General features: G+C 51.5%; 1 protein-coding gene across 4 annotated transcripts; it reads right to left on the reverse strand.

The window, feature by feature from the left end:
* Nucleotides 1-206: 206 nt before the first annotated feature.
* On the reverse strand, nt 207-24,574 carry GPR156 (G protein-coupled receptor 156). Of its 4 annotated transcripts, none has more exons than XM_053936590.1 (12): nt 24,463-24,574; nt 17,453-17,567; nt 16,191-16,335; nt 15,938-16,079; nt 13,170-13,306; nt 10,850-10,985; nt 9,879-9,989; nt 8,731-8,856; nt 8,195-8,290; nt 5,258-5,494; nt 2,902-3,060; nt 207-2,347 (listed from the first exon to the last, which is right to left on the reverse strand). In XM_053936590.1, the coding sequence occupies exons 4-12, from the start codon at nt 16,040-16,042 to the stop codon at nt 1,166-1,168; spliced, it is 2,289 nt and encodes a 762-aa protein (XP_053792565.1). In that variant the 5' UTR covers nt 16,043-16,079; nt 16,191-16,335; nt 17,453-17,567; nt 24,463-24,574; the 3' UTR covers nt 207-1,165. The 4 variants fall into 4 exon arrangements, with proteins under 4 accessions (XP_053792565.1, XP_053792561.1, XP_053792563.1 ...); XM_053936586.1 differs by having other exon boundaries at nt 15,938-16,082; XM_053936588.1 differs by lacking the exon at nt 17,453-17,567 and having other exon boundaries at nt 15,938-16,082.
* Between the last annotated feature and the right edge of the window lie 60 nt (nt 24,575-24,634).

The following is a 24,634-nucleotide window of genomic DNA, read 5'->3' on the forward strand; positions in this document are numbered from 1 at the left end:
AGAGAGAAGTTAGGGATTTCATCATCATGAAGGGTAATGGAGAGGGCAGTGCTAACGTGCTTTGTTCAAAACCGGGTTTGGGATTCTTCTGACACCTGCTTCTTTTAATCAAGCCTTTCTCCAGAAGGTTTATATTGCACTGGGCATCAAGTCTCAGCATCCTGAACTCCTGTGGAGGCAACAATAAGCTCAAATGCCATGATAAATATCCCAAAAAGGCACACACACTGGATTTACTGTTCTTGGTGTTTCTAAGATAAAAATTAAACAGAACATGTTAATTTAAACCAACCTTATTCCAGACTATATCATCCATACAAAGACAGACAGAAGGGCACAAGACCCAGAAATCAAGGTAAAAAAAGAAACCCCTTTTCAGATCTTCCTTTACAATGGCTAGCTTGTCTTTCCCTTCAGCTCTGACCTGAGTCTCACCTACAACGATGCACCTGAAGAACACAAAATGCAAAGACAGCTCCACAGACATCACCTTTGGACTCCATTTTCTCGTTCAGATGCTACAAAAAAACCCCGCCAAAACCCAAAAGTTTGCTGTGCACCCCCCATTCCAAAGTCCTTGTTTTGCCTGGAAGCAGCACACCCCAAGTGAGTGGCAGCCTGCAACTGCTTCTGATGTCTGTCTCCCATCCCCAGCTGGGGGTGATGCCAGTGGGATGCTCTGCTTGGGTAGCCTCGGGGGAAGGAGTCCTCTGTCGGTCCATATGGAGAGGTGTGCAAGAAGCAATGGTTGTTTCTGAGGCAGGTTGCTGCTCCCTGCCAGTGCAAATTGAGCAGATCTCACAGGGGAAGCTCTCTGAGGAGATGAAGTTTGGACTCTCACAGACCCCCAGCCCCGGTTTCTCCACTGCTGGCACCAGGATGGACAGAACTGCCGGCTACCTGTGGGACACAGGCAGCTGCCCAGAGCAGCCAGGACAAGGCCACCGTCACCTCCCTGAGTGCTGCCAACCCCCTCTCAGCCAAACTCAGGCTGCAGTCACGGCTGACCAGCCTGGAGCTGACACTGCAAATCAGAATGGGGCAAATCCCCAAATTCCAGAACAAGGCACATTCCCCAGAGGGATGTGTGGCTTTAGCATTGCAGAATACATGCAGTGTTTTGGGGGTGGGAGGGCACTTGGCCTTGGGGTAGGGGTGCTCCCAGTCACACGAAAGTGGGTTTCAGATCGTCTTTGAAATTCACCACAGGCTGGGCCCCACCGTGGTGCTCTGTCTGGTGATCCTCACAGTCACTGGGCTCTGTGTCCGTGTCCGTGCTGCTGCTGTCCAGGGAGCCACGTGGGCTCTGGAAGCAAACCTCGCAGCAGGGTCGGTGGCAGCCATGAAACATCTCCTGGGAGCTGCTGCTGCTGGAGTCAGAGTCTGGGTAATAGTACAGCGAACGCAAGGAGGGCTCAGCAGGGCCCCTCGGGGTGCTCTGCCACCGCCGCTGCTCCTGCGGGATGCACAATGAAGCACCCTGGGACTTGGGCCATCCCAGCCACCCCTCTGGCTGGAGGCCAGCCTCCCTTGGGATGGCTGCAGGGGATGGTGCCGAGCGGTGAAGGAGCCCTCTGCCAGCCATGTCCCCTCCCGTTCCCAGGGAGTTATGTGCTGACTCCCCACGGCCCCAGCTGCCCACCTCCTTCACTCTGCAGCTGGCACGGGGGGATACATGTCCAGGGAAGCGTGCGGAGGCAGGGGGCAATGGGATCCTCCGTTGATGCCTTGCCAGGTAGGGGCTGAGGGGTGTGTGGGTGCCTGGGTAGCCCTCCTGGCCCACCTGTGTTTCTCTCTCCTTGCCTGAGGTGCCCCGGTTACCAAGTAGGGGTCCTGCAGATAAGGTTGGGCTGTAGTTTTTGCCATCCAAGCTTAAATCCTGCAAGATTTCCCACAGCTTCTCACTGTTTACATAGCTGACTTTGGGGGACGACTCCCAGGCTACACCAGCTGAGTTGTCTTGGCCTGGCAGCTGCTCTGGAGGCTGCCCCTGCACTGCAGGTGTCCCACACTCCTGGACATCTTTCAGGCCACGTTCAGTGCTGTCCCCTGCATTAAAAAGCAGCATCTGAGTGCAAACAGGCTCTTGATTTGCATTTTTCTGGAGGGCCTGAGCATTGCTACCAAGAGGTGATGTACCCAGCAAACAGCGGGGCTGCCACTCATCCCTCTCTGGATTCGGGGGGCAGCAGTCCCCTGGTGCATCCCCAGGCTGCCCTGAGCTCCAGGTGCAGGGAGCTGATGGCAGCACAGGGGGGTCGCAGCCGCTCTCCGCAGACATCAGCCTCATCAGCTTCTCCTTGGCGCTGCTCACTTGCTCCTGCAGGCTTTCGATCACGGCGTTTTTCTGTGTCAAACAAATAAGCCTGTCAAGTGTGGGGTGGGCAGAGAGGAGGAAAACGCTGCCAATTTGGAAGCAGGCACTGCCAGAAAAAAAAATCACCCCTCTCTCCATGACAAGAGCCACACCAGCAGTATGTGTGACCTCAGCCTCCCCTGCAGCCCCCCAGACATGTGTGTGGGAAGGGGCTCACTGGGCAGGCAGCTCTTCAGGCTGGAGTGTTCCTGCCCATGCAGTGCAGGTGACGGAGCAGGAGGCTGGGGGCTTTTCTGAGACAGAGCATCTCCCCTCCAAATTAATCATGTATGACAAGGCTGTGGGAACCAGGCTCTCTTGTGCTCCTCCCTACAGAATTTTTTAAGCCCTCCAAATTATGCCTAAATTGTGGTGCTTTGGAGTGTGACAAAACAAAGCAGCTCTTCCCTTCAGGAAGGAAGAGGCTGGTGAGGGATCACCAGTGTGGACAGGGGTGTAAAGAAGGGCTTCCCACCCTGCAAAGCCTTCAGCCCACAAAAGGGAAGGGGAGAAGCTGGAGGAGGGGGGCCGACAGAGCCCTATACCTCAGTGAGCAGCTGCTTCATAGAGTTTTTCTCCCCTATGAGCTGGTAGAGCTGCTCCTCGCTGTACACTGAGCGGCAGCTCCTGCTTGGGCTGGTGAAATATTTTGCCATGTGGCTCATGGTTTGGCTTTCTTCTTCAAAGGCTTTCCACTGCTTGAGCTGGGGAGTAGAAGAGGGTGTTATCCACAGAGCTCCAGCTGACACAGCGGGAGGCAGGCACAGCTCAAGCGCGAAGGAGACAAAGGGACGGAGAGGGGGAGACAAAGGCAGGGTGTGACAGGGGAGCAGAGACAGCCAGCCAGAGATGGCTGGGCGAGGGGCTGCAGTGTCACTTGGAGCCTCCCATCCATCTGAGCCCTACCCTGTTCCTGGCTCCAGCTTTTAATGCAGGAGAGGGTCAGTGCCTGGCTGCACTGAGACTGCTGAGCACACTGTAAAAGCCCCCTCCCTCTTCTCCCCACTCCCTGACTCCATGACAGACAAAGACAGTGTCATACATGCCCCCTTATCCCTGAATCACTGGTGACAAGCTGAAAACCAGCAATGTTTAGTATCTGTTTTCTCATCTAGTGTCTGCCTGGAAGCCTTGTGCAGCCCAGCTCCAGCTGTTTATCGATCTCAGATGAGCTATAGAAAAGCAAGCCCATTAGGAAAAACAAGGTAATGAATTAAAAGATCCTAGTTAAATAAAATGTTCAATGGCCCCAGGCTCCCACAGAAAAATGGTACAGGCAGAATGCAAGTACAGCTCATCAGCTTCTCCACCCTCAGTCCAAGAGACCTGGTGCTTGGCAGAGCATGGCCAGCAGGCCTGGAGCTCACCAGGGGAGGTTTGGATCCTTGCTCCCAAAGGCTGCTCATCTAAGGGCTTGGGGGCTCTGCAGTTACACTGCCTCAACTGAGGCAGGAGGGGACCTCTGGAAATCATTCCAAGTGCCCTACTCAAGCAGTGTCAGAGGGAGCAGCCTGCTCATGACTGTGTCCAACTGGGCCTTGAGTATCTCCAAGGATGGAAACTCCACAACCTCTCTGGGCATTCTGCTCCAGTGCTTTACAACTTTCACAGAAAAAACTCCAGCCTTTTCCTCATGTTTAAATAGAATTTCCTGTGTTTCAGTTTGTGTCCATTGTCCCCTGTCCTGTCAGTGGATACCACTGTGAAGAGCCTCGCTCCCCCTTCCCCATTCCACCCCCATCAATATTTATATACATTGCTGAGATCCCCTGAGCCCTCCCTTGCACAGATGTGCTTTCCTCAGCTTCACCTCTTCCTCCCTTTCTCACCTCATGTCCTTGAGCCCAAACATCCCTCCAAACATTCAACTGAGTAAATAACTGTTTCCTTTCCCTCTAACAATGGGAGCATTATTCCCACTAATGTGGTGGCCAGGCACACCAGGCTGCTCCTGGAGGACACAGGAAGCAGAAGTACCTCACCTCACCACAAAAGGCTTCCTTTAAACACCTCTGCCTCCTCCTCCTCATCCTCGCTTGTGGCAAAGCCCAGCTTCCTTCTCCAAAAGTGCAGAGGAGGACAGCCTCCCCTGGGGACCACCAGCAGCAAAGAAGTCTCAGAGTGGCTGGGCCATCTGGATGGTCTGCGCCCAGCTCCATTGCTGCCAGCAGCAGAAGCTCCTGGTGCGAGTGGGCATGTGAGGTATGAGGAAAGGACAACTGCACAAAGGACAGATCCCACTCCCTACATGGAGCAGGAGAAGGCCAGTGGCTGCCTTGCCTCGTGTGCTGTCTGCATGGCTGTCACCTGTGGCACATTCCTGCAGGAGGGTTTCTGAGCAGCAGTGCTGCACTCCTTGGAGACTTTCCAGGACATAAAGGGGACAAGAAACAAGAAAGCTGGAGATGGACATTTTACAAGGACACAGTGACAGGACAAAGGAGAATGCTTTTAAACTGAAAAGAGGGTAGGTTTATATTAGATATAAGGAAGAAAATCTTTACTGTGATAGTGGTGAGACCCTGGATCAAGCTTGCCCAGGGAAGTTGCGGATAGCCCAATCCCTGGAAATGTTTAAGGTCAGGCTGAATGGCACTTTGAGCAGCCTGGTCTGGTGGAAGCTTCCCTGCCCACAGCAGGGGTGTTGGAACTAGATGATCTTTAGGTCCCTTCCAATACAAACAATTCTATGATTGTTTGAGACTCAGGGAACTTGCTTGGGGAAGCAGAACCACCAGGGTGGCATGGGGTGGGGCTTGGAGAACTAGCTGTGCAGGTGAGTCCAAACATTTGGGGAAAAAAAGCAGGAAAGTGAGTGCAGTGATGCCCATGGCTGCTGTTGTTAAACTCCGAAAACGTGCCCATTCCCAGCCAAGTGACAGGACAGAGGTGGCAGCATACCTGTGGGACAAAGATGAAACAGTTGATCGTGGTTGTACAAACAAAGATGCCTCCAGAGGTAAAACCAAACAGCAAATTGTGCCAAGTACGGAAGAAACGGTGAACTAAGCAGATGGTACCAGCAGCCAGGAAAACGAGGTTGACCCCAACGATGAGTGTCAAGGACTGGTTCACTGGTGAGGAGCTGACGCTGTCGGTCAGACCGGCCAAGTAGGTGCCGTATAGCAGGAGGATACTCTGGAAACAGAAAAAAGAGGTTTCCAGAGTGTGGAAAATTACAGCCTGATGGTGTCAACCCCCATGTCGCACCAAGCCCGGTGAGCTCAGATATACTCAGCACAATCCTCATTAATGCTCTTTGATCTATAATGCAGACCTGGAGCGTGTGGCGGTGACGCCGCAGCAAACGCCTGGCACGCTGCTGCAGGCCAGGAGTGGGGCTGGAGACACAGGGCAGGAGTGAGGGCACTGGTGGGCATGGGGGGTCCCAGACAAAGGGCGTGAAGAGCCAAGAGTCAGAGGTCAGCAGGTGTTGCCACAGAGCAGGGGATGGCTGGGAGAAATTATATAAGCCACCTGTTGGGCAGCCTGGAGCAGGAGAAGCAAAGGCAGACAGACAGGAGGCAGAGGTCCCTACAGGGATGAAGCAGTGGGTGCCATCAAGGAGCAACAGCATACCTCTGAAGGAGCAAGAAAGATATCGAGAAGGAATTCAAAAAAGAAGAAGGCAAGGAGAAATGGAGGTTTAGACCGGAGGGAAGAGGATGTACTTGGTGTCTCTTTAAATAGCATTAATCCAGGAAACTACCAGGTGCAATTCTTTTCCCTTCCCTTAGCTGTTTCCTGACTACAGCAGCAGGGAAGGGCACTACAGAAGTGCTCTGTACACAAAAGCTCTCCCTCCCTCTGAGTAGAGCCGTTGTTTCAGAGCAGGCTGTCTCACCACCCTCTTCCTCAAGGGTCTCATGCACGCATTTTGCCAGTGTGCTCAGGATAAAACTACCCAGCAGGGTAGTCTCTCCTTCCCTAGGTAACACTAGCAGGAAACACCAAATATTTTTTGCCTGCCTCCATAGAGCTGAGCATGGTCTGCCTTCAGGACCATTTGTAAATACCATCTAACAAAGTCCCAGCTCCTGCAAGGACCTGGAATACAGGGAATGTGACCTACATTATTCCTGTGCTACCCAGTAAGTGTCAGCCTTTTATTAAGTGTAATGGTTATTTGGGCATCAAGAAGTGCTTTGAGACACGAGATGCAGATGTTTTTTAGACCCTTCTGAACCCCTCTGTGCTGTGGCTGGTTGATGACTGTGTTGGCCACTGCCAGGATTAAGGTCTGGAGGGATACAAGCAAGGGAGGTTCATGTCCAAATCTCTGGTGAGACTCCCAACTTCAAAGCAGCACAAAGTCTCAGGGTGGAGTTGGAAAAGTGAAACCTGCCTTGCTGGGAACTGGGCTGATGCCTGACCCTGCTTTGTAGAATCTGCACCGGATCATAACTGTGTCCACCATGGGGCACCTCCAAACAGCCCAAAGGCAAAGCAACCCCTAATCCCTGAGCAGGAAAAAAACAGCACCAAAGTCCCATTTAAATTCATACAGTCTATCTGGGACACAGACAACAGTGCTGCCGTCTTCTAAACTAGGACTCTCAGTGGCTTGTTTGTTTGTTTTAAACTTGAGCAGAGGACTTTGCTCCTAATTCCAGGCATGTCCTTGGCAAGTCATTTCTCTTCATTGCTCTGTGCCAGTAAAACCAGGATAATACACTGAGTGTCTTCCCAAAGGGCTGAGCACATTAATGCTGTGGATGCTAAGTGCTATGTACACAGAGATAAAGCCTATACTCACGTTAGTGTAAATCCAGACTAACTCCAGAGAAATCACCAAGGAAGTACTCCATGACCCCCAGTAAGTAGGAAGGAACAGGGCCAGCTTCAATGCAACATTAAGAAGATTACCTGGAACTGATAATGGGGATGTTTTATTTCCAGAAGGATTTTTTTAAGGGCTGTAGGCAGAGACATTACCTCTCTAAACCCTAACACAAACTGCAGACAAAATCAGAGGTGGAGACACAGCACTGACAGCCCAGGTAATACCTACCTTCCCTAACCAGAGGAAATTAAGTGTAGAAGGACTTGGCTGGATTTTGAGGTCCCTTTCTGCTCTTTTTCCTATGATTCTGGGTAGATGGTCAGTTCGTATTACATTACAGTGAATCACAAAGGAAGTGCCTGTGCTGCACGCAGAGATGAAGCCATTCCCAAAAAAAGGCTGTGATCTCACAAGCTTCACCAACATCAACTTTCTGAAATGTGTCCAGCCTCTGCCATACCAGAGACACATGAGACCAAAGATAATTACAGTGATAATTATACTGACATAGTTACATCAGTATAACTAACACTGTTGGAAGAAGACTGGCCATGTGCAGAGATTCACCAGTGAAAGTGTACCTCAGAGGTATAATTAACCTGATAAGCATCCTGTAAAGGTGGGGACCAAGCACTTGTCATCAGCACCTCCTTGGTTTGAAGTCACAGGACACAGGGATTGAGCCACGTTGACAGTGGCCATTCACTGGAGTCTTTAGGGGAGGAGTGTGACATAAAGACCAGCAAGACATGAGTTTCAAGAAGTGAGATGAAGCTCAGGGGGTTTCTGGGAGAGATATAGAGAGACTGTATGTGCACAGTGTACACAAAGGGGATGGTGAAGCAAGGGGAAATCAGCTAGCAGGGTTTTCACCCTTCCCAAGATGGGAAGGACTGGAAATAGGAGGGCTTACGAGATGAACAGGAGTAGCCGGGATCTGCAATGGGCATGTAGCTTGGGAGGGTAGCAAAATGACAAATGCTGCGAAACAGTTTAGGCTGAAAGACAGGGAGGAGATGAGATTCAATGCAAGAAGCAGTAAAAAGGTTACATACCTTAAACCCTAAAATGAGAATAAGCCAAAGATCGGAATAGAGCGATGCGCAGGACTGCACCCGGCTCACAGAGCACGTCATGCCTTTCTCTGTCGCCTACAAGGCAAGGCAAAGGCAAAAGTGAAGGCAGCAGCCTGGCACAGACCAATGGGAAGGTGCATCTAAGCTGGTCTCCTCTGTAAATTTCTGAAAGGAGAGGTCACAGCTGGTGCTACCAGGGGCAGAGTCTTAAAGCGAGATGATTTTGGCCTTTTGCTGCCAACAGGGCTGCTTAAACATTTCTCTAAAGCAGATGCCTTGGAGCCCCCCTGTGTCATGCAGGTGATCTGCATAGACCTGGAAATTTTGCAGTGGACTCTCACCTCTGTACGAGACCAGACATAAACCAAATCCAGAGTGCACAGGTTTTCTGCCTCATTTTTCTTTCTGTTGTTTCTCAAAGACTACCTCCAAATGCCTAGCCACCCACTAACTCTGTCCACAGAGTTCAGGCAGGACACAGCAAAACCCCACACCACTCCTCCTCATCCTTTTACCCGCAGTGAGACGCTGAGGCTTCGGAAGCACTGGACTGGGTCAGAGAACACCCAGGTCAAGAGCAAGACAGTGTCTGCCAGCACCAATGCTGCTACCATTCCCAGCAACTGCAGGTCTTTGATAATCTGCAAACATGCAAGAAGTAAAAGTTACTGTGGGGAAGGAATGGACACCAATGACCTCCATCGCCCTTGGGTCCCTTTCTGTTGTTTCTTTCAAGTCACACATCTCTCCTACTACTTCACCCAGACAGGTGTCCAGCACCTACATTTGAGTTGGCCACAAGATCTCTGTCTTCAGCTCCCAAATTCTTGGGAACCGAATCAGGCTTGAGACCAGGTATAAACCCTGCACGATGGTGTGGATAGCAGGTAAATGCTATGACAGAAAACAGTTCTTCCAAAACAAGACTATCATCCCTTATGACCATATCATCAGCAGAGACAAAAAAGGCAGAGAAAAATACCTGGTAGGATCATCATTTTCCAAGATTAACACAGATCCCAGTGTGAAACAGGAGTCCTTGCTGATACCCAGTTCCCCTGCAAAGCCTCTTGTCCCATCTTTCATCTGAGCAAAGCCTCTTGTCCCATTTTTCACTGCTGGAAAGTGACCACTGAAAGTTCTAAGTGCACTTTTTTGTGCACGTATTTTCCATTTCTCTCCCAGTTTCTGAATCCTCATCCTTAAGTGCTGCAGAGGAGAGCCTAGCACTCCCTTCCTGCCTTCAAGAGCAAATCGGATCCATCTGGGGATGGCCCTAGATCAGATGCTTTTGAGGACACCTGGTTTATTTTCATTCCACAAAAACAATCAGCCCAGACCTGAACACAAACATTGGTGTGTAGCATAACAAAGGCATGTGGCCAATGTAAAATGAGAACATTGTCTGGTGATGGGGCTGGGACTCCACTGGGGAAAAGGCAGCCTGGCAGAGCAATCACTTGCCTGTAGAGTATAAAAGCTCCTGCCTCATTGTGCAGGAATAAATGAAGGGCCCATGCCCAGCCAGGTGTGAAACCAGACCTGTCATTGTGGCATCCATCCCTGTCATGTGCCATTTTCATCTGGTTTGGGACTTGCTGGTGTTTGCCCTCCATGGAAAGTCTGTCCTCCCCCCTTCCCGCCTCAGATGCTGGGTACTCACCACCCGCTTGTCAGGCACCCGCTGGGTGAACACCTTGTAGAGCCGCCAGCTCTTCCCCAGGACAGGACCGAACACCAGGGAGGTCCCCACGCACAGCAGGCACAGCCTCACCTGCCAGGGGTCAGAGCGAGGGCGCTGAAAGGGGCTCACAGGGACACCACACACCCTCCCAGCCTGGGGTGCAGTAAGGATGGCTGGGGACATGTCTACACTCTTCTGATTTCTGGAGGGTGATATCGGACACTAGAAAGCTGACCACAGGGTGAAATAAATTGAAAGGCAAGTACTCCTCTGTAGGCATGCCTGCTGCCTTTCTCTACCTATCTAGAGACTCTCATTGGAAGGGCAGACAGGGAGAGACAGGCAGCTTGTGAGCAGCAGGGGCACAGAAAGTCCCAGCACCCATAAATCACTTGCTGGAACCTCCGTTAATTATCCTCAGCCCAGTGGCTGAGCAGAATGCAGGATGTGCACCGTCCCACTCTCCCACATGGGTGCATGCCCAGTCCTCAGTCTGGCAGGGTGGCTGCCTCAGGCCAGGACATGGGGGTTCATCACACAGGTGAGCGTTTTGATGAAGATCTGCAGCCAAAAAAACTCACCCACAGCCTTACAGCACCTGTGCTGTGTCAGGCAGTGTGGAGGATACCATCTCCATTTGTGCTCTCCTCTGCCTGCTGCACCTCTACAAGCCCAGCAGCCTGCCTGCCTGCAGGACCTGTCCCCCGGGGACCTGCCTCAAATCCCTTCCTTGGTGCAGATGTGGTTTGCAAAACAGTGAAGGCCGTTCAGACAGAAAGTGTCTGGCTGCCTTTTGCATATGTGAAAGCCACAGCCCAGCTGAGCAACGTGGTGGTGACAGGCTGTGGTTGGGACAGAGCATGTACAGGTGACAACTGGTTGGGAGAGAGCATGTACAAACAGGCCAGTACATGCCTCAAGGTGCCCATCCCAGCAAAACCCCCGCTCACCTGAATAAGCTTTTCCATTGAGTCTCCAGATGGCAGGCTCTGCTCCTGAATCCCAAAGAGGTAAGCACTTGTGTAAGTCAAGCCACTGCCCAGCAGGGTCACAATGTTGAGATTGGGGCTGGACATCTTCACAATCCTCCAGGAAACAAAGCAGGGAATTTGATGACAGTTACTGAGCATCATGACCTGGCAGCACAGGGGTGAGGTCCCCTTACAGGGATGATGACGGTCACAATGAATGCTAACACACTGTCCACCCCCTGCCTGTGCTGTTCACCACTGCTCCAAAAGCTCAGCCATTACTTCATGGTTCCCATCCTCTCCCCTTTCTTGCTGGAGTGCTTCACAATCCTTCAAGTATTCATTTAGCCCTATGACTAACTTCTGCTGCAGAGGGGCAGAGGTGGAAAACCACACCAACACAGCCCAGGGTGACTGTCCCCAGGCAGTAAGCTTTAGGTGCAAGAGCTACGTGTGCCTCCAGGAACAGGCCCTTCCCACTGCTCCTTCCTCTGAGGAGATATCGCCACACTCAGCACAGGAAGCCGCCAGCAATGTTCAGGTTACAGTCTCCCCTCTGTAATTTCACCTCATCACTCATAATCCTGTAACTGTATTCAGGGAGGGGAGAATCAACCCACTGATCTCTTACGACCTGTCACCCTTCCCCAGCAAGTCTATTGAGTGAAAGCTGGTCCTCCTGCCATCCCCTCCAATAGCTCTGCCCCTTTGACCTGCTGCCAAGTCATTACTTTTCTCTCTCCTTGAGCTCTTTCCTGGCTTGTTGTCTTGCAGTCACAAGGCCTGGGGTTCAACTTGTCTCTCTCCCTCCCTGCCTTCCTCACCATGTCTCAGCCCTTGGAGAAAGATACTCACCAGCTCGTTCTCTCAGCTGCAGCCGAGAAAGGTCTCCTCTGCCCTCCCAGGTTCAGGAGGCAGACCAGTATTTATTTACCGCAGAGCAAATAAATAACACACATTCATTACAGCATGTTCCGAGAACATAAATTCGAGTGGCCACTGAACTCAACACCACTCAGTAAATGAAGTGCTTCAGACCAGGATGCAGTTGGGATGCAGGTCATGCAGCTGCTGCAGCACAGCAGGCACGGGGCTCTCAACACAAACCCTTATGGGCAGGACCCTCCCAACAGCACCGTGGTTGTCAGGAGCATTAAATTCCTTAAAGCCATCAGTAATGTCAAACAACATCAGTCCAGGCTGCACTCAGATGTACACCTCTGTGCAAAACAATGGCACATGGAGAGCAAAGGCTTTACCAGGTGAAGCCTGAGAGAGGGATGTATCCCCGGAGGAGGAAGCAGTTGAAATTCCAAGGGACCAAGGAGGCTGAGGAGAAGGTGGCAAAGAGGCAGCAGAGACATCCAGAATTGCTGAGGAAGGCTCAGCACTGGCTGAGACAGGTTGAGCTATGAGGAACTGCCAAGCCTTCTGCTGGATTTATGCTGCCTTCAGAGGAGCAGGACTTTTATCTACTCTGTGCAGACTGAACAACACCAAAAAAAGTCTACACTTCACCACCAGCTTCTCTCAGTAATGGAGATCATGTTCTCCACCAATACGAGCAACCACCAAGAACAAAAAGGGTTATCAATATCTTTAAAGTATGTGTGGCCCAACAGTAAGAAGGACATGGCGCATTGTGGGGAGTATGATGGCCTTGCTATGGAGCTGTGCTGCTCAGAGCAATGCTCTCAAGCATGTGGAGCAGAACGGAGACCTCTTTTTACCCACTCCCGTTGATGGTTTTATTGAGTAACACCCGAATGAGACCATGCAGCACTATCTGTGCCAGAGGGCACCCATAGAGTCATAGAATCATTAAGGTTAGAAAAGATCTCTAAGACCAAGTGCAACCTTTGACCAAATACCACCATATGAACTAAACCACAGCACTAAGTGCTACATCCAGTCTTGAACACTTCCAGAGATGGTTATTCCACCACTTCCCTGGATAGCCTGTTCCAATGTTTGACACACCTTTTTGGTGAAAAAATTATTGCTGGTCCCCAACCTGAACCTCCCCTGATGAATTTCCTTTCATCCTGTCTACAGCTCCCTGCCTTGGGGAGGAAAGGAGCAGTGCAAACAGGACTGTCTCCACCAGTGATCAAAACTCTGTGTGATGGAACAAATTGCAACATCCCTGGCATTACCCTTGCTTGCCCTGTGCTGTTTTTTCAGGCTTACACCCTCCTGATCCTTAGCTGCTCATCAGCTCAGAGCTTGGTCCTGAAGGAGCCTGACTCCACTACTCCAGCTCAGGGGAAACCTCCCAGGAGAAGAGGGATGCCCTTACCTGTTTTTCCTGAAGCGAATAGTGAAGATGAAAAAGAAGAGTGCTAGTAGGACACCTCCAGTCAGGAATGTCCACACAACTCCCAGGAGACCAGCAGAGAAGGATGGGGAGCTTTTCATACTGTGGTCAAACGATGTCTGCAGGAAGCAAAAAGGATAAGGAAGAGGACACTGCTGGGGCTCTCAGCAAAAAAGGTCCCTACTCCAGGATGATCTCTCCCACAGTTATCCTGCTCAGCCAGAAACCACAGCTCCCAGTAAGAAGACACTCCAGCACCAGAATAAGTCCTGCAGGTAGGGCCACTGAGATGTGTGCGGACAGGACGTGTGCTCTGTCATTTGCTGAGTGTTCAGGAGTATACAGCAATCCAAGAGCCCTCTTCCTATGGTCAACTAGCCAAATCCATAATGAAGCTGTACAAGTCATTCATAAATCTCAGGCAGCCCTGCCTCTGAGACACGGGAACATGGACACTGGTTCCCCACTGTCCTCTGGAAAGAAATCTTTGGAGAAAGGCCCCGTGATGCCCCAGTTGGTATCATGCTTCTTTAAATGCTCCTTGGTTCCCACCCTTACCCCTCCCCACAGCAGACAACTGATCAGCTGGCGGACATGACTGGGAGCCAGCAGCAGAGCTGCCAGTCTGTGCAGGAGCTCAGCAAAGGGAGTGTGACAGCGATTTTCAGAGGCAGTGACACACTGAGCTGGAATCCACCCGTCTCCCAGCCGGACGGAAACTAACTTGGTCCCAGGCAGGCATCAGCTGAGAACTGGCTTTTGAGGGACACTCCCAAAGTGGGTATGATGGAGGCACCTCTCTCCTTACACACAAACCACCTTATGAGTTTAAATCTCCATTTAAAATATTCCCTGCTATCTCCTTATTAACATAAAATGGATAAAATGATCCCACATGAAACAAGAAACCTACTTCCGCTGCTGATCTAAAATGCTCCTGCATTTTAAACAGGATCTGCATGTGTGAGTTACCAACTTTTTTTTTTTCCCCTTAAAAAAAGCATCACTTTAATAAAAGTGCTGGCACATCCCCTTTAAGGGGGGGAGAGAGGAGAATGGGGTTTGAGCTGGATCACACACCTCCTCACTAACTTCTCTAGTGCTGAGTTCTTTCTCAGGTATTCCTGCATCCAATTTCTATTGCAGAAGACTACTTTTCCTGACAGTTGACACTGCCCCAAAGTCCCAATTTTTACTTCAAGGTCTAAGCTGTTTCTGCTTCCAATCTAGCTAGAAATAAATCTTCAGGCAGAAGAAAGGCATTTGTTTAGAGCCAATGCCTCATGTCCCTCTTCCCCAGCCAGGCTTCATCTCCTCTGGGCGAGCAAGAACAACGCACAGCTTGCAGAATTAAAGCCACCACATAATTCTTGACACAAAAACATGTCACTGCCACATGAGCACAGCTGATCTGCAGGCTCCTGGCAGCTCACATGCTGGTGCCACACTGGTCACAGGGCAACTGGGAAAGGCAAACCCCTGCCTGGGAGAGACATCCAGCTGAGAGCTGCTGCTGGGATACAGCTGCATGCATATCTCAGCATCACTTTGCAGCAGCATGGAGGAATCCCTGGGGGGATACTCATCTTCCTCCTGAAAACTGCTTCCCACCTCCTCTTCCCTCTTGCTATTCCCTGGGGAGCCTTTGCCTCTCTGGGAAATGAAGACCACACCAGATGGTGGAGGTGGTCCAGTGCCAGGTCAGTGCCCTGCTTACACCAGGATTCTCTGTGTAAAAACCCCATCATTCAGTACAGATCAGGCCCATCCTTCCCCCTGCCTGGAGCAGACAGGGCTGGTACACGGCTGTAATGCCATTCTATTTCTGTGTCCTGCCTGCTCGAGCCCAAGGGTAACAGCTGGCTTTTGGCACTGAGGTGAGCAGGACAAACTCAGCAGTCTGGGGCTTCTGCACTTCACTTCCAGATGCACCCACCAACAAAATCTTTTCACCTCTATCTGCTTTCAAAAGCATTACTGCACCTTATTCCCAGCAACCACCCAGGGATCAGAAACACCCCTATGAACTCCACTTTTTCTCTCCCACACACCCTCCCACCTGACTGCTGTTTCCCTGGATGTTGATGCTACTTGAAGTTGATGGAGCGCTTTGCTGGCTGCTGAGCGGAGTAAATCCTGGTCCTGGCAGGGGGAATATTAATTGTAAGCCGGCTGCCAGAGCCAGAGGAGCCAAGCAGCTTACAGTCTTTTAATTAAAGGCCCATGGTCGTGCAGGACGTGATGGAGAGCCGAGTGGGCCAAGCCTCGCTGCTCCATCCAGCAGCCCTGCGTGGTGCCAGCTGCAATTGAGTGCATCCCAGTGTCATTTCTACCACCTTACTGGTGGAGGGGGTAAAGGTACCACTTATTACAGATGATGACTTCTAATTAAATCCTACTCTACTCATATTTGAAAAGCACTTTGAAGTTATAGGGGACAGGAAAGGTCAAGGGGAGATGGGGCCATCGGAGGCCAATCCTGAGCAGCTGGCTGACACATGGGAGGACTGCTTGACATGACTTGCCTGTCGTGGATGCTTTCCTCCCTTCTGGATAATTGCTGGGGGTCACCTAGACTGGGCATGTCTTGTCTATCAACCAGGTGACAGTGTGCTGCCTTCAGATGGACTGGGATTGCTTGGCAGCTGCAATGCCCTCTTCATCCCTCCCCCAAATTTACTTCTGCAGAGCAAACCTCATGTTCCAGAGCACTCCCCTGCACCCATACAACCCACTGCATCCATACATACCACTGTCACAGTGCAGAGCTCCTGCAGGGCCCACTGCTGCTGCTCCTGGCTGCCAAAACTGGAGCTGCCATCGCAGAGCTCAGAGCAGTTGAATCCTGGCTCCATAGCACATCCTCAGCTGTCATCCAACCGTACCTTTGCCCTGCTGGAAGGATGAGTGTTGGATTTCTCCATCAAGAAGAAACCTTTGGCACACACCACATCCCCCCTGTCAGCAGGGAAGGGTCTGTGGACAGCCTGAGGCTGAGCTTACCCAAATTGATGTGATGCACATCCAGAGCCAGGACAGGGAGTGCCCCCTGACAGTGTCCCTTGGGTGTCCTCTGCAGCAAGGAGAGTCAGCTTGGGACTCAGGCTTCCATGGAGCACGGTGGCATCCCCAGCACTGCTACACCACCCTGTAAAACAACACTTGTGGAGGGTCACAGTGGCCCCAGACCCTATATCCCAGCTGGGAGCTGAAATTAGGTGCTGTGCTGGTCCAAGAAGGAACATGGCACCCTGGCACCCTGAACTCAACTGCATCTTTCCTTTGCCAATGCATTTTCCTGCACTGGAGCAATTTCAGGGTCATTTTGCAAGAACCCTCCTTGTGCTGGCAGTGACTGCTGGTTCCATGGAACATCCTTTTCTTCCAGCAGAGAACCAGCCAGTGAAGACAACAACGAACAGCAACCAGTGTTGCCATTGCTTACCAGGACCTACATCCAGGCCTGGGTGAGCAGAGGGGAAGGTGCTTGAACGCAGTGTTTTGGCTGACTCGGCCCGAGATGCAGCCTGGCTACCTGAAGAGCTGGCTGTTTATTAAGGAGATTTAGAAGCCTGACACCTCCATGCTCCCCCTCCCTCCCTCCCGGTGCTCTGGCTGGCAGGTATTGTCCCTGCCTGCTCCTGCTCCCTTTGCACCACCTTTGCCTCTGTTCCCCCTTTCATTTCTCTTTTTGGTGTGGATTTTAATAGGCCTCATTACCATTTTAGACATGAGGTCATACTTATCCTCAAGCATCCTTACTCAATTACCATTGTCACCAGGTTTAATTAGCTTCCAGTGCACGACCATAAGCAAGTCTCCCTCGTTTAGCAGCAGGGAAGGAGGCACAATAGCTCACTCCCTATTTGTGCCTAACAACAGGTGGGAGGAAAAAATTATCCCTATCCTGCTCCTTGGTGCTGCTCCCTGGCTAAGCATCCCCTGTACTGGCCAATGCTCCAACCTTCCCTGTTGCTGCTCCTGACCTGTGATGCCCTCTCCTTCCAAGTCCTTTCTTTGGAAAAACTCTTGTCATTATGTAAGCAAAGAAAGAGTCAATTAAAAAGAAGCATGGTCATCAGGACCTGGTCTGAAACTTGATGTACATCAGGGGGCATAATTGAGATTCAAACTACAGAAAAGCTACAGGTGCTGTTCTCAGCTCAAGTGTAGGCTGATTTTTCAGCTTTAGAATAGTTGCCTAGAATTCCCAGCCCAAGCACATCAAGCTAAGTGGGCTATTTGTCCAAAATCAGCAGACCCACCTCTGAAGCAATAACCCCAGCTCTCCTGCTGGCAGAAGCCTTCGTGTACTGCAGGTCCAGGCACTGTCCTGCTCCTGCCAGAACTTCCCCCAGCGTGAGATCAGCTCGCTGTGTCCTACAAACACAGTATCACACATCAGCCAGACAAGTTTTACACACATGATGTGTAAAGATGTGTTTTTCAAGAGTGCTGAAGCCACCCAGCTCCATCAAGCCTCCTTCTCTCTAGCTCATAGCAATCTGTGGTGGTGTTTCCCCTCTGCAGCAGGATAATCCTCTGGGAGTTTTCATGCCCTCCATAGCTCAGGCTGAGTGACTGGACAAGAGCCATGGCTGCAGGAGATATCCAGCTGCTGCAGTGAATGCCAGGATTGCTAAAATGCTGGAAGTGCAGTGGAGAGGAGGAGACAGGCTCCAGGAGAACAATTCAGAGACCAAAGGACAGTGTGGAGTGGTTGGGGATGGGGGTAGGAGAGGGGCACTGAATCTTTGATGCTGAGAAGACCTGAAGGTGAGCACTGCCCAGCCTCCAAGGGGCTCAGCTCCTCCCCATGCCCCTGGTGGGTTTTAAGACAAAAACCCCTATAACTCCTTGTAACCTTCTGCCATGTCAGAGCGGGAACACACCTGGCAGGTGGATCACTACCAAGGCTGGCATGAGGCCAGCAGGCACAGCCTTCCTGTGGCTCACAAATTGAGGTGTTACCACAAGGAGCACCAGTTGAGCCCTCATCCACCCAGGAGGCCACCCCTTGGAAGGCAGAAGCCCCTTGGGGTCTCCCCAGCCCCCACCCCTGCATTCTGCAAACGGTTCCCACACAAAGTTGATAACAAGCTGAGGCTAATTAGTGTTCATTAGTATGCAACAAAGCAAGCACCAGGGCAGTTGTTGCTGAAAGGCAACAGGCATTTCCAGCCCAGCTCCTGCCTCTTGTGAGAGCTGGCAGGAATGCTTCTCTGTAGCCTGGAGAGGATCCGAAGGGGACTAGCACTTTGGGGGGTCACTGACCTTCAGGCTGAGGCTGGCCAATGGTTGTCAGGAGAGCCCAAAACACAGGTAAAACCCCACATCCTTAAAATGAAAGGGACTGTTGAGAACAGAGACTTGTGGGGTTTGTTTTTTTGTGGGTGTTTTTAAGACTTAAAATGCCAACCAGTTCTGATAGATCACTTCCAGAGCAGAATCACAGAATGGCTTGGGTTGGAAGGGACCCGAGAGCTCTGCTTGCCTTGTTCTGCCCTTGGTCTCTGTAGCCTTACACCTGCCAGCTGTCTGGGACATGGTGGAGAGTATTTGGCCACAGAGGAGCGTCAGCTTGCATGCAGACGTGATCCAAAAAGCCAAAACTCGATAGGAAACAAGTGACTGGACCACATGAAAAATATTAGCACCACCATCTTCTCAGATAAAAGGGAAGCACTGACCGCTAGAAACAGTATTTGGATAAAAGCAATTTGTGGTCACCTCAATGGTTGATTTCCAGGCCTGGAAAACCTGTTTCCTTAGATCTGTCGAGACCCAGGAATACTTAGCATAAAATCATTTAGGTTGGAAAAGAGCTCTTAGATTATCAAGTCCAACAATTAACCCAGCACTGCCAACCCCTCCACTAAACCATGTCCTTAAGCACGACATCTACATGTTTGTTGAACACTTCAAGGGACATATACAGAATCACAGAATCACTAAAGTTGGAAAACACCTCAAAAATCACTGAGTCAAATATCTAACAATGCTGAGTAACTGTAGACTAACACATAAAGAGCCCTCAAAATAGATGCATTTGATGTCATCTAAATGCACATCTTGACTCTCTCAAATTTTCTTCTTCTCTTTCAAAACACTTATTTCAGGAAAAAAAACAGAGGAAAAAAGCCTTTAAAGAAGCTGAAAAATTGGTGCAGCATGTATAGACCCAGAGCAGGCAGAATGAACTTTTCACCCCAACAGGTTCATTTTGATGTAGTGTTGAAAGAGAGTCTTCTTCCCAAGGGTGACATGGCTGCCTGGTAAATCAAAAGGTGCAAAACCAAAGATGTCAAATCACAGACAACAGAACAATCACATTCAGAAATGTGCCAGTCTTCATGAGCTCTGCAATCCTGGTCACACCAACCCTGACAGAGAAATGGTACATGCACACCTCTGCAAGGAGCACATCTGGAGAAACATCTGCTGAGAAGAACTTCTGGGAAGGTGGCCGTGTGGCCAGAGGCAGAGAAGAACAACTGGAGAGAAGGAGCAATGTGCAAAGGGCAGAGCCACTCCTGCTGCCTCAGGAGGGGAGCAGGAGACCTCGGCTCACCCATGATGGGTCTGTGCTGCTACTGCCTGTCCTAGTGGGAGATGGAGCTCTGCTGGCGTGGAGCAGCCTCAGCTGTCAGGACACAGGGCTGCACGCTGACAGTGGGAAATCAGCCGGATAACTGTTCCGGCAACATGAACACCCCGGGATGGGGTTTTGCAATTCAAAATCTGGTGCTTCCGAGACAGGCTCCTGCTTTTTCTTTCTGCTCTTCTTGTCCAACAAGATCCCTTCGAGTTTGGCCTGAGAAACCTGCAATATTGCCATCCCCAAGGCGATCAAAAAAAAAAGTCACAAGCCAGACTTACTGCAACACCCCCCACTATGAAGCTACTTAAAAACTGTGAGTTAAAACACACAGCATATCTGAAGATTATTTTTAATTTATATTTAAAAATTTGGCACTTACATTTTCATGCTTTTCCCTGCAAACACAAAAGGAAAAAGAAAGAAAACCAAGAAACCCATCACATCATCCTAAAACCTGGGTTACAAAGGCTGAATCCCCAGGAACACTGGGGAGCTACAAAGTTGTCACCCTTCTTCTCAGGGTCTGCCTGTGCTCGTGCTTCATTCTGCTCTTGTCCCTGGGATTTCCAGAGCCATATCCAGGCCCCTCAGATATCTTCATACCTCACAGACAGACAGCAAGCTCAGTGAGGATAACCACCAGGAGCTGCAGGACCCACTGCACAAAAAGGACAGAGATGCAGGACAAGGTGCTTCTCACTGCATGCATGGGGGGCTCGCTGTGTGACTGAAACCTGAAATTTTGTGTCGACTGAAGCTAGGTGAGATTTTCAAGCTTCCTATCATTTTGGAAAGCATGTCCCAATATCATGAAGGCAGTAACTTCTGAATGTTGATCTTACTGTTTGTCTGTCCACTGTAGCTCCCTCAGCTTGTGAGGATTGCACAAGGTTGGCACATTTAGGTCTACCTCTAGACTTTTTAATTTTGTAAGTGCAGGTTGAATACCCACTTGGCTTTTTCCAGTTCTGTGGTTTACATTTTGAATTAAAGAAACCTCTATGCACAAAAAAAACCCAAAAAACCCACATTACTTTTTTTGAACCACCACACAGTCCTGCAAGAAGCTGACTCACACTTCCCCCACTAAGGAGCTGATAAGGCTTTTAACTCTCTAACCATAATTGCTATACAATGACAGGCACGTGAGAAACAGAGACAGAATAGATTGGAGATGCTCAGAAGAAGGAAAATTAGGAGGGAATACCAAGAGGCATAGGGAGCATGCCACAGATGAGACCAGTATGACCAGAGCTGATGGGGAGGTAAACCAAATCCTTGGAGCTGCCAGGGAGTGACTTTGTGCCACTTGAAGATCTGAGCCCTCCCTTGTGTCCAGCTGCAGCAGCTGCTGAGCAGCACGTGGAAGAAATGAGCAGAAATTTCCAGGTTTCTGCCTCCCCAAGGGGGCTGGGAGTCCAGAGGTCGGGACCCCACTGCCCCTTGAGCTGAGCTCATCCCTGCTTGGCCAGGCGGCCAGGCAGCCTCCTCACACAGAGCCACGCGACAGAGGAAACAGCCAGAAAAGTCCTTCTAGCCAAATTTTAGTGACACCACGGTACCCCCAGGGGGAAGCTCACCTTCCTGCAGCCAGTGAGAGAGGCAGTGGGACCTCTGCTGCGAGACAGCAGCCTCATCACTCGGGGCCAAGGAAGACACAGCTACCTCCCCCAGAAATGGGCAGGGGACATATCCCAAGCACCACTCTGAGAAGGAGCAGTGCTGCTCCCATGCCCAAGCCTCTGCCCACAGCCGGGGCAGCAGCAGCTGTGCTGCATGGACAGGAAGGACACACAGAGGCTTTTCACCACTTGGGGAAAAATCCTGGGTTTTCTTCACTCTGTAACAACTTTGCCAATCATTTCATTTATTAGTGTGAGACCACACCTGTAGGTGTTCTGCCTCCATGGGACAGCCTTCCTGCTCATTCCCAAGCCCTGAGTCAGGAAGGTCTCCATCCGAAGTGCTGGGCATGTGGCAGATGGCCTGAAAGTGGGATGGCAGGGGCTACCTCTCCAGAAACACACTGCACCTTCACCATGAAGAGGCAGAAGTGGCCAGGGCTGGCTAAAGGGCCAAACTGTGTGGCCACCATGCCTGATGCCCACAGAAACACAGCTCCTGCCTGCCACACTGCCAGGCACAGCCAAAGAGAAACAATGTTCAAATATTGCTTTTTGAAGGTGTGCAAATATTCCCAAGCATCTTGCTTCACAATTTGCCCTGGTAGTTGCTGCAGGCAAACCAGGAGCCCGCCCATCTGCCAGGCTGGTCAATCATGGATCCCTGCCATGGATCACACCCACATCCCTGTCCCAGAGAGGCTGGCACCTTGTCACAGGACAAGGAGGCTGCAGGGCTCCACTGTAGCTGTGTGACACTCACACTTTTCCACCAGGATGCCGATTCAAGGTGCTGTGACTGGTGCAGCATTACCAGGTCTCAGGGCTGTGCCCATTCCTGGTGCCTCTGTTACCTTTATACCTGCTCCCATCCATCCACATGCATGACCTGCCTCAGAAACCTTTTTGTGGCATTTCCCAGGCCTTTTCCCAGGCCATTCCCATCAACTGCTGCTACCTTCTCCTTTGGGCACGTGCCCCAATATGCTGCTCTGAGGCACAGCTCAGCTCCAAGCACTACTGCTGGAGGCTCCAACATCCCCTCCTTCCATCAGCTCCCTCTGCCTTCGGGGTATTAGCATCAGCCCAGCAAACGGGAATATGCTAAACAGTCTTACAGGAAGGTGTTGCCTGTGATTTTTTTCTGTCTTAACTGTACCACCTTTAGAGAGCTACCATGAATAAGAGGTAAAAAAAGCCTGATGATTTAGAAGTTTGATTTACAAGGGAGATCTACCTTGTGGTTGAGGTGTGTGTGACTTAATTAAAAGCAGAAGCTCACCCCCACTGAAGCTGTTTGCTGCCGAGCTATCAAATGCAGAGGAGGAAGAGACCTCAGAAGGAGTATTTCCATAAAGATATATTTCACATTAAGCATATGCCTTCAAGAGCTCTCCCTTTCCAAAGCTGGCAGAAAGCTGCAGCTGCTCCTTCATGCAATCAGACACCATCCCCTCACAGCCCTCGCAGCACCAGCACACCTGTGTTTTCACAAACAGGGCTAGGACGGCCAGGCTACAAAGCCACACAGCCACAAGCATGGGGACAGCTTCTAGCCCTAACAAGGTCAGCATGTTTTTTCTCTATTTTACTTTTTTTCTTTGAAATCTGGCAGGATTTTGGAAATCAAGTGACACATTTAGTCCTTAAAGAGGCAGGAAAACAAAGCATTACAGCTCTTTCACCTTACCCCTGATGACCAAGCAGCAGGGCATATTTCCCCCTAGGAGACAGATTTGACTTAAGGCTCTGAAAGCCAGAGATGTCCACAGCTCCTCTGGCTCCCCTCCCGGGTACCACAGGCTGCCAAACTGCACCCAGTGCTGCCCTGCTCAAGGCTTCTAGTCTCCTTGCTGGGCAAAACAAGCCCCCCACCAAGGGGCAGGGCCACATCAAGGTTTCCACGAGGTCTGCCAGCCTGGCTCCCTGCAGACAGCGGTGAGGCTTGCTCAGGGGTGGAGAGGGGCAGCTCCAAAACTGGAGGCACAACCAAACCCGTGTGGGAAGTGCTACTTGTAAACTGTGGCAGGACAGAGCTGACAGCACAGTAAGAGCGGAGCGTGCAGTGCCCCGGCAGCAGGTGGGTGAGGGGATGTGGCAGCTGCGCCAAGGCTGCATTAGAAATGCCAGCTGCAACTCAACACTGGCAGCTCCCGGTTACCCGGGATCTGGTTCCCTTGGCCTCCTCCCTGCCCTTCTGAGGATGCAGAGCACCTGTGGGGCAGCAGAAAATCCAGCTCTGGGTCCATGAGCCACCCTTCCCTGAGAGGTGACCAAGTCCCTGGGAGTTGTGTCATGCTCTGGCAGCCAAGGAGAAGCAAACAAGCTGGGTCCTGGAGTGTTTCCTGGCGGGGGTCTCACCCCTTAGCAGCACTGTGAATCCAGGGCACATGGGTCCCTCTCTCTCTCTCTCCCTCTCCACCCAGCAGGCTGCTGCACTGTGGAGTTGGTTGTAACTTTTCTTCCCCGTTTTGAACTCCGAAAGGCACACGGCTCGCCCAGGTAATAGCAGTTTGGTTAGCACAAATTGACCTAGCGCTGCAGCTTCCCATCTTGGCATCCTGCAAGGCAGCCCTTTCCCATCGCCAGGTGCTAGTAGGCTCCCGCTCCTACAGGCGCCTCCCGGGGGCTGCTTGGAACCTTTGGGACAGTATTTTCTGGAGAGCTACAAAACACCGGCCCGAGCCCGCCCCGTTTCGAGCTCAGGGGTGCACTCCGGGCACAGCCAAGCCAGCGAAGGGCGAACGAGGAGCTCTGCATCCCCCAAAATCGCGCCCAGAGCACGGCTCCGTGCCGCAGGGCGGGAGCGCTCGGGGGCTGCCAGCCCATCCCGCGACCTCGCCGCACTGGGGTCCGGCCGGCTGCACCCGCGGCACCCCGCGGGCGACGGGCAGAGGGGCACGGGCAGCAAAACCACCAAAGCGAACAGCCAGGGCAGGAAGGCAACTCGGGAGGTAACCTGGGCGCCCTCGTCTCATCCATCCCGCTCGCAGCCCCAGCCACGGCTGCCAGCCCCTCTCCCCACACCGCGCCCGGCGGAGCCCCGACCCACCTGCGGGGACGGCACTCGTACCCAGGGTGCCAACCTGGGGAAATCTGCGGATACCTGTGGGAGCCTGGCAGGAGCGGCGCGCCCGGGCCGGGAGCAGCTCCGCAGCCGCTGCGGGGCGCGAAGCTCGGCGCCGGTGGCCGCCCCTCAGCGCCCCGGCTCCGCCCGGCCCGGC

The sequence above is a fragment of the Vidua chalybeata genome, chromosome 2 (genome assembly GCF_026979565.1).
Source record: "Vidua chalybeata isolate OUT-0048 chromosome 2, bVidCha1 merged haplotype, whole genome shotgun sequence".
Taxonomy (NCBI): domain Eukaryota; kingdom Metazoa; phylum Chordata; class Aves; order Passeriformes; family Viduidae; genus Vidua; species Vidua chalybeata.

Coding starts and splice junctions, on each gene's coding strand:
- GPR156 (XM_053936588.1), bottom strand. CDS start 16,042: ATGGAGCCAGGATTCAACTGCTCTGAGCTCTGCGATGGCAGCTCCAGT. Junction 10,986..13,169: donor ATTCGCTTCAGGAAAAACAG/GTAAGGGCATCC, acceptor TGTTTCCTGGAG/GATTGTGAAGATGTCCAGCC. Junction 9,990..10,849: donor CAATGGAAAAGCTTATTCAG/GTGAGCGGGGGT, acceptor GACCCCTGGCAG/GTGAGGCTGTGCCTGCTGTG.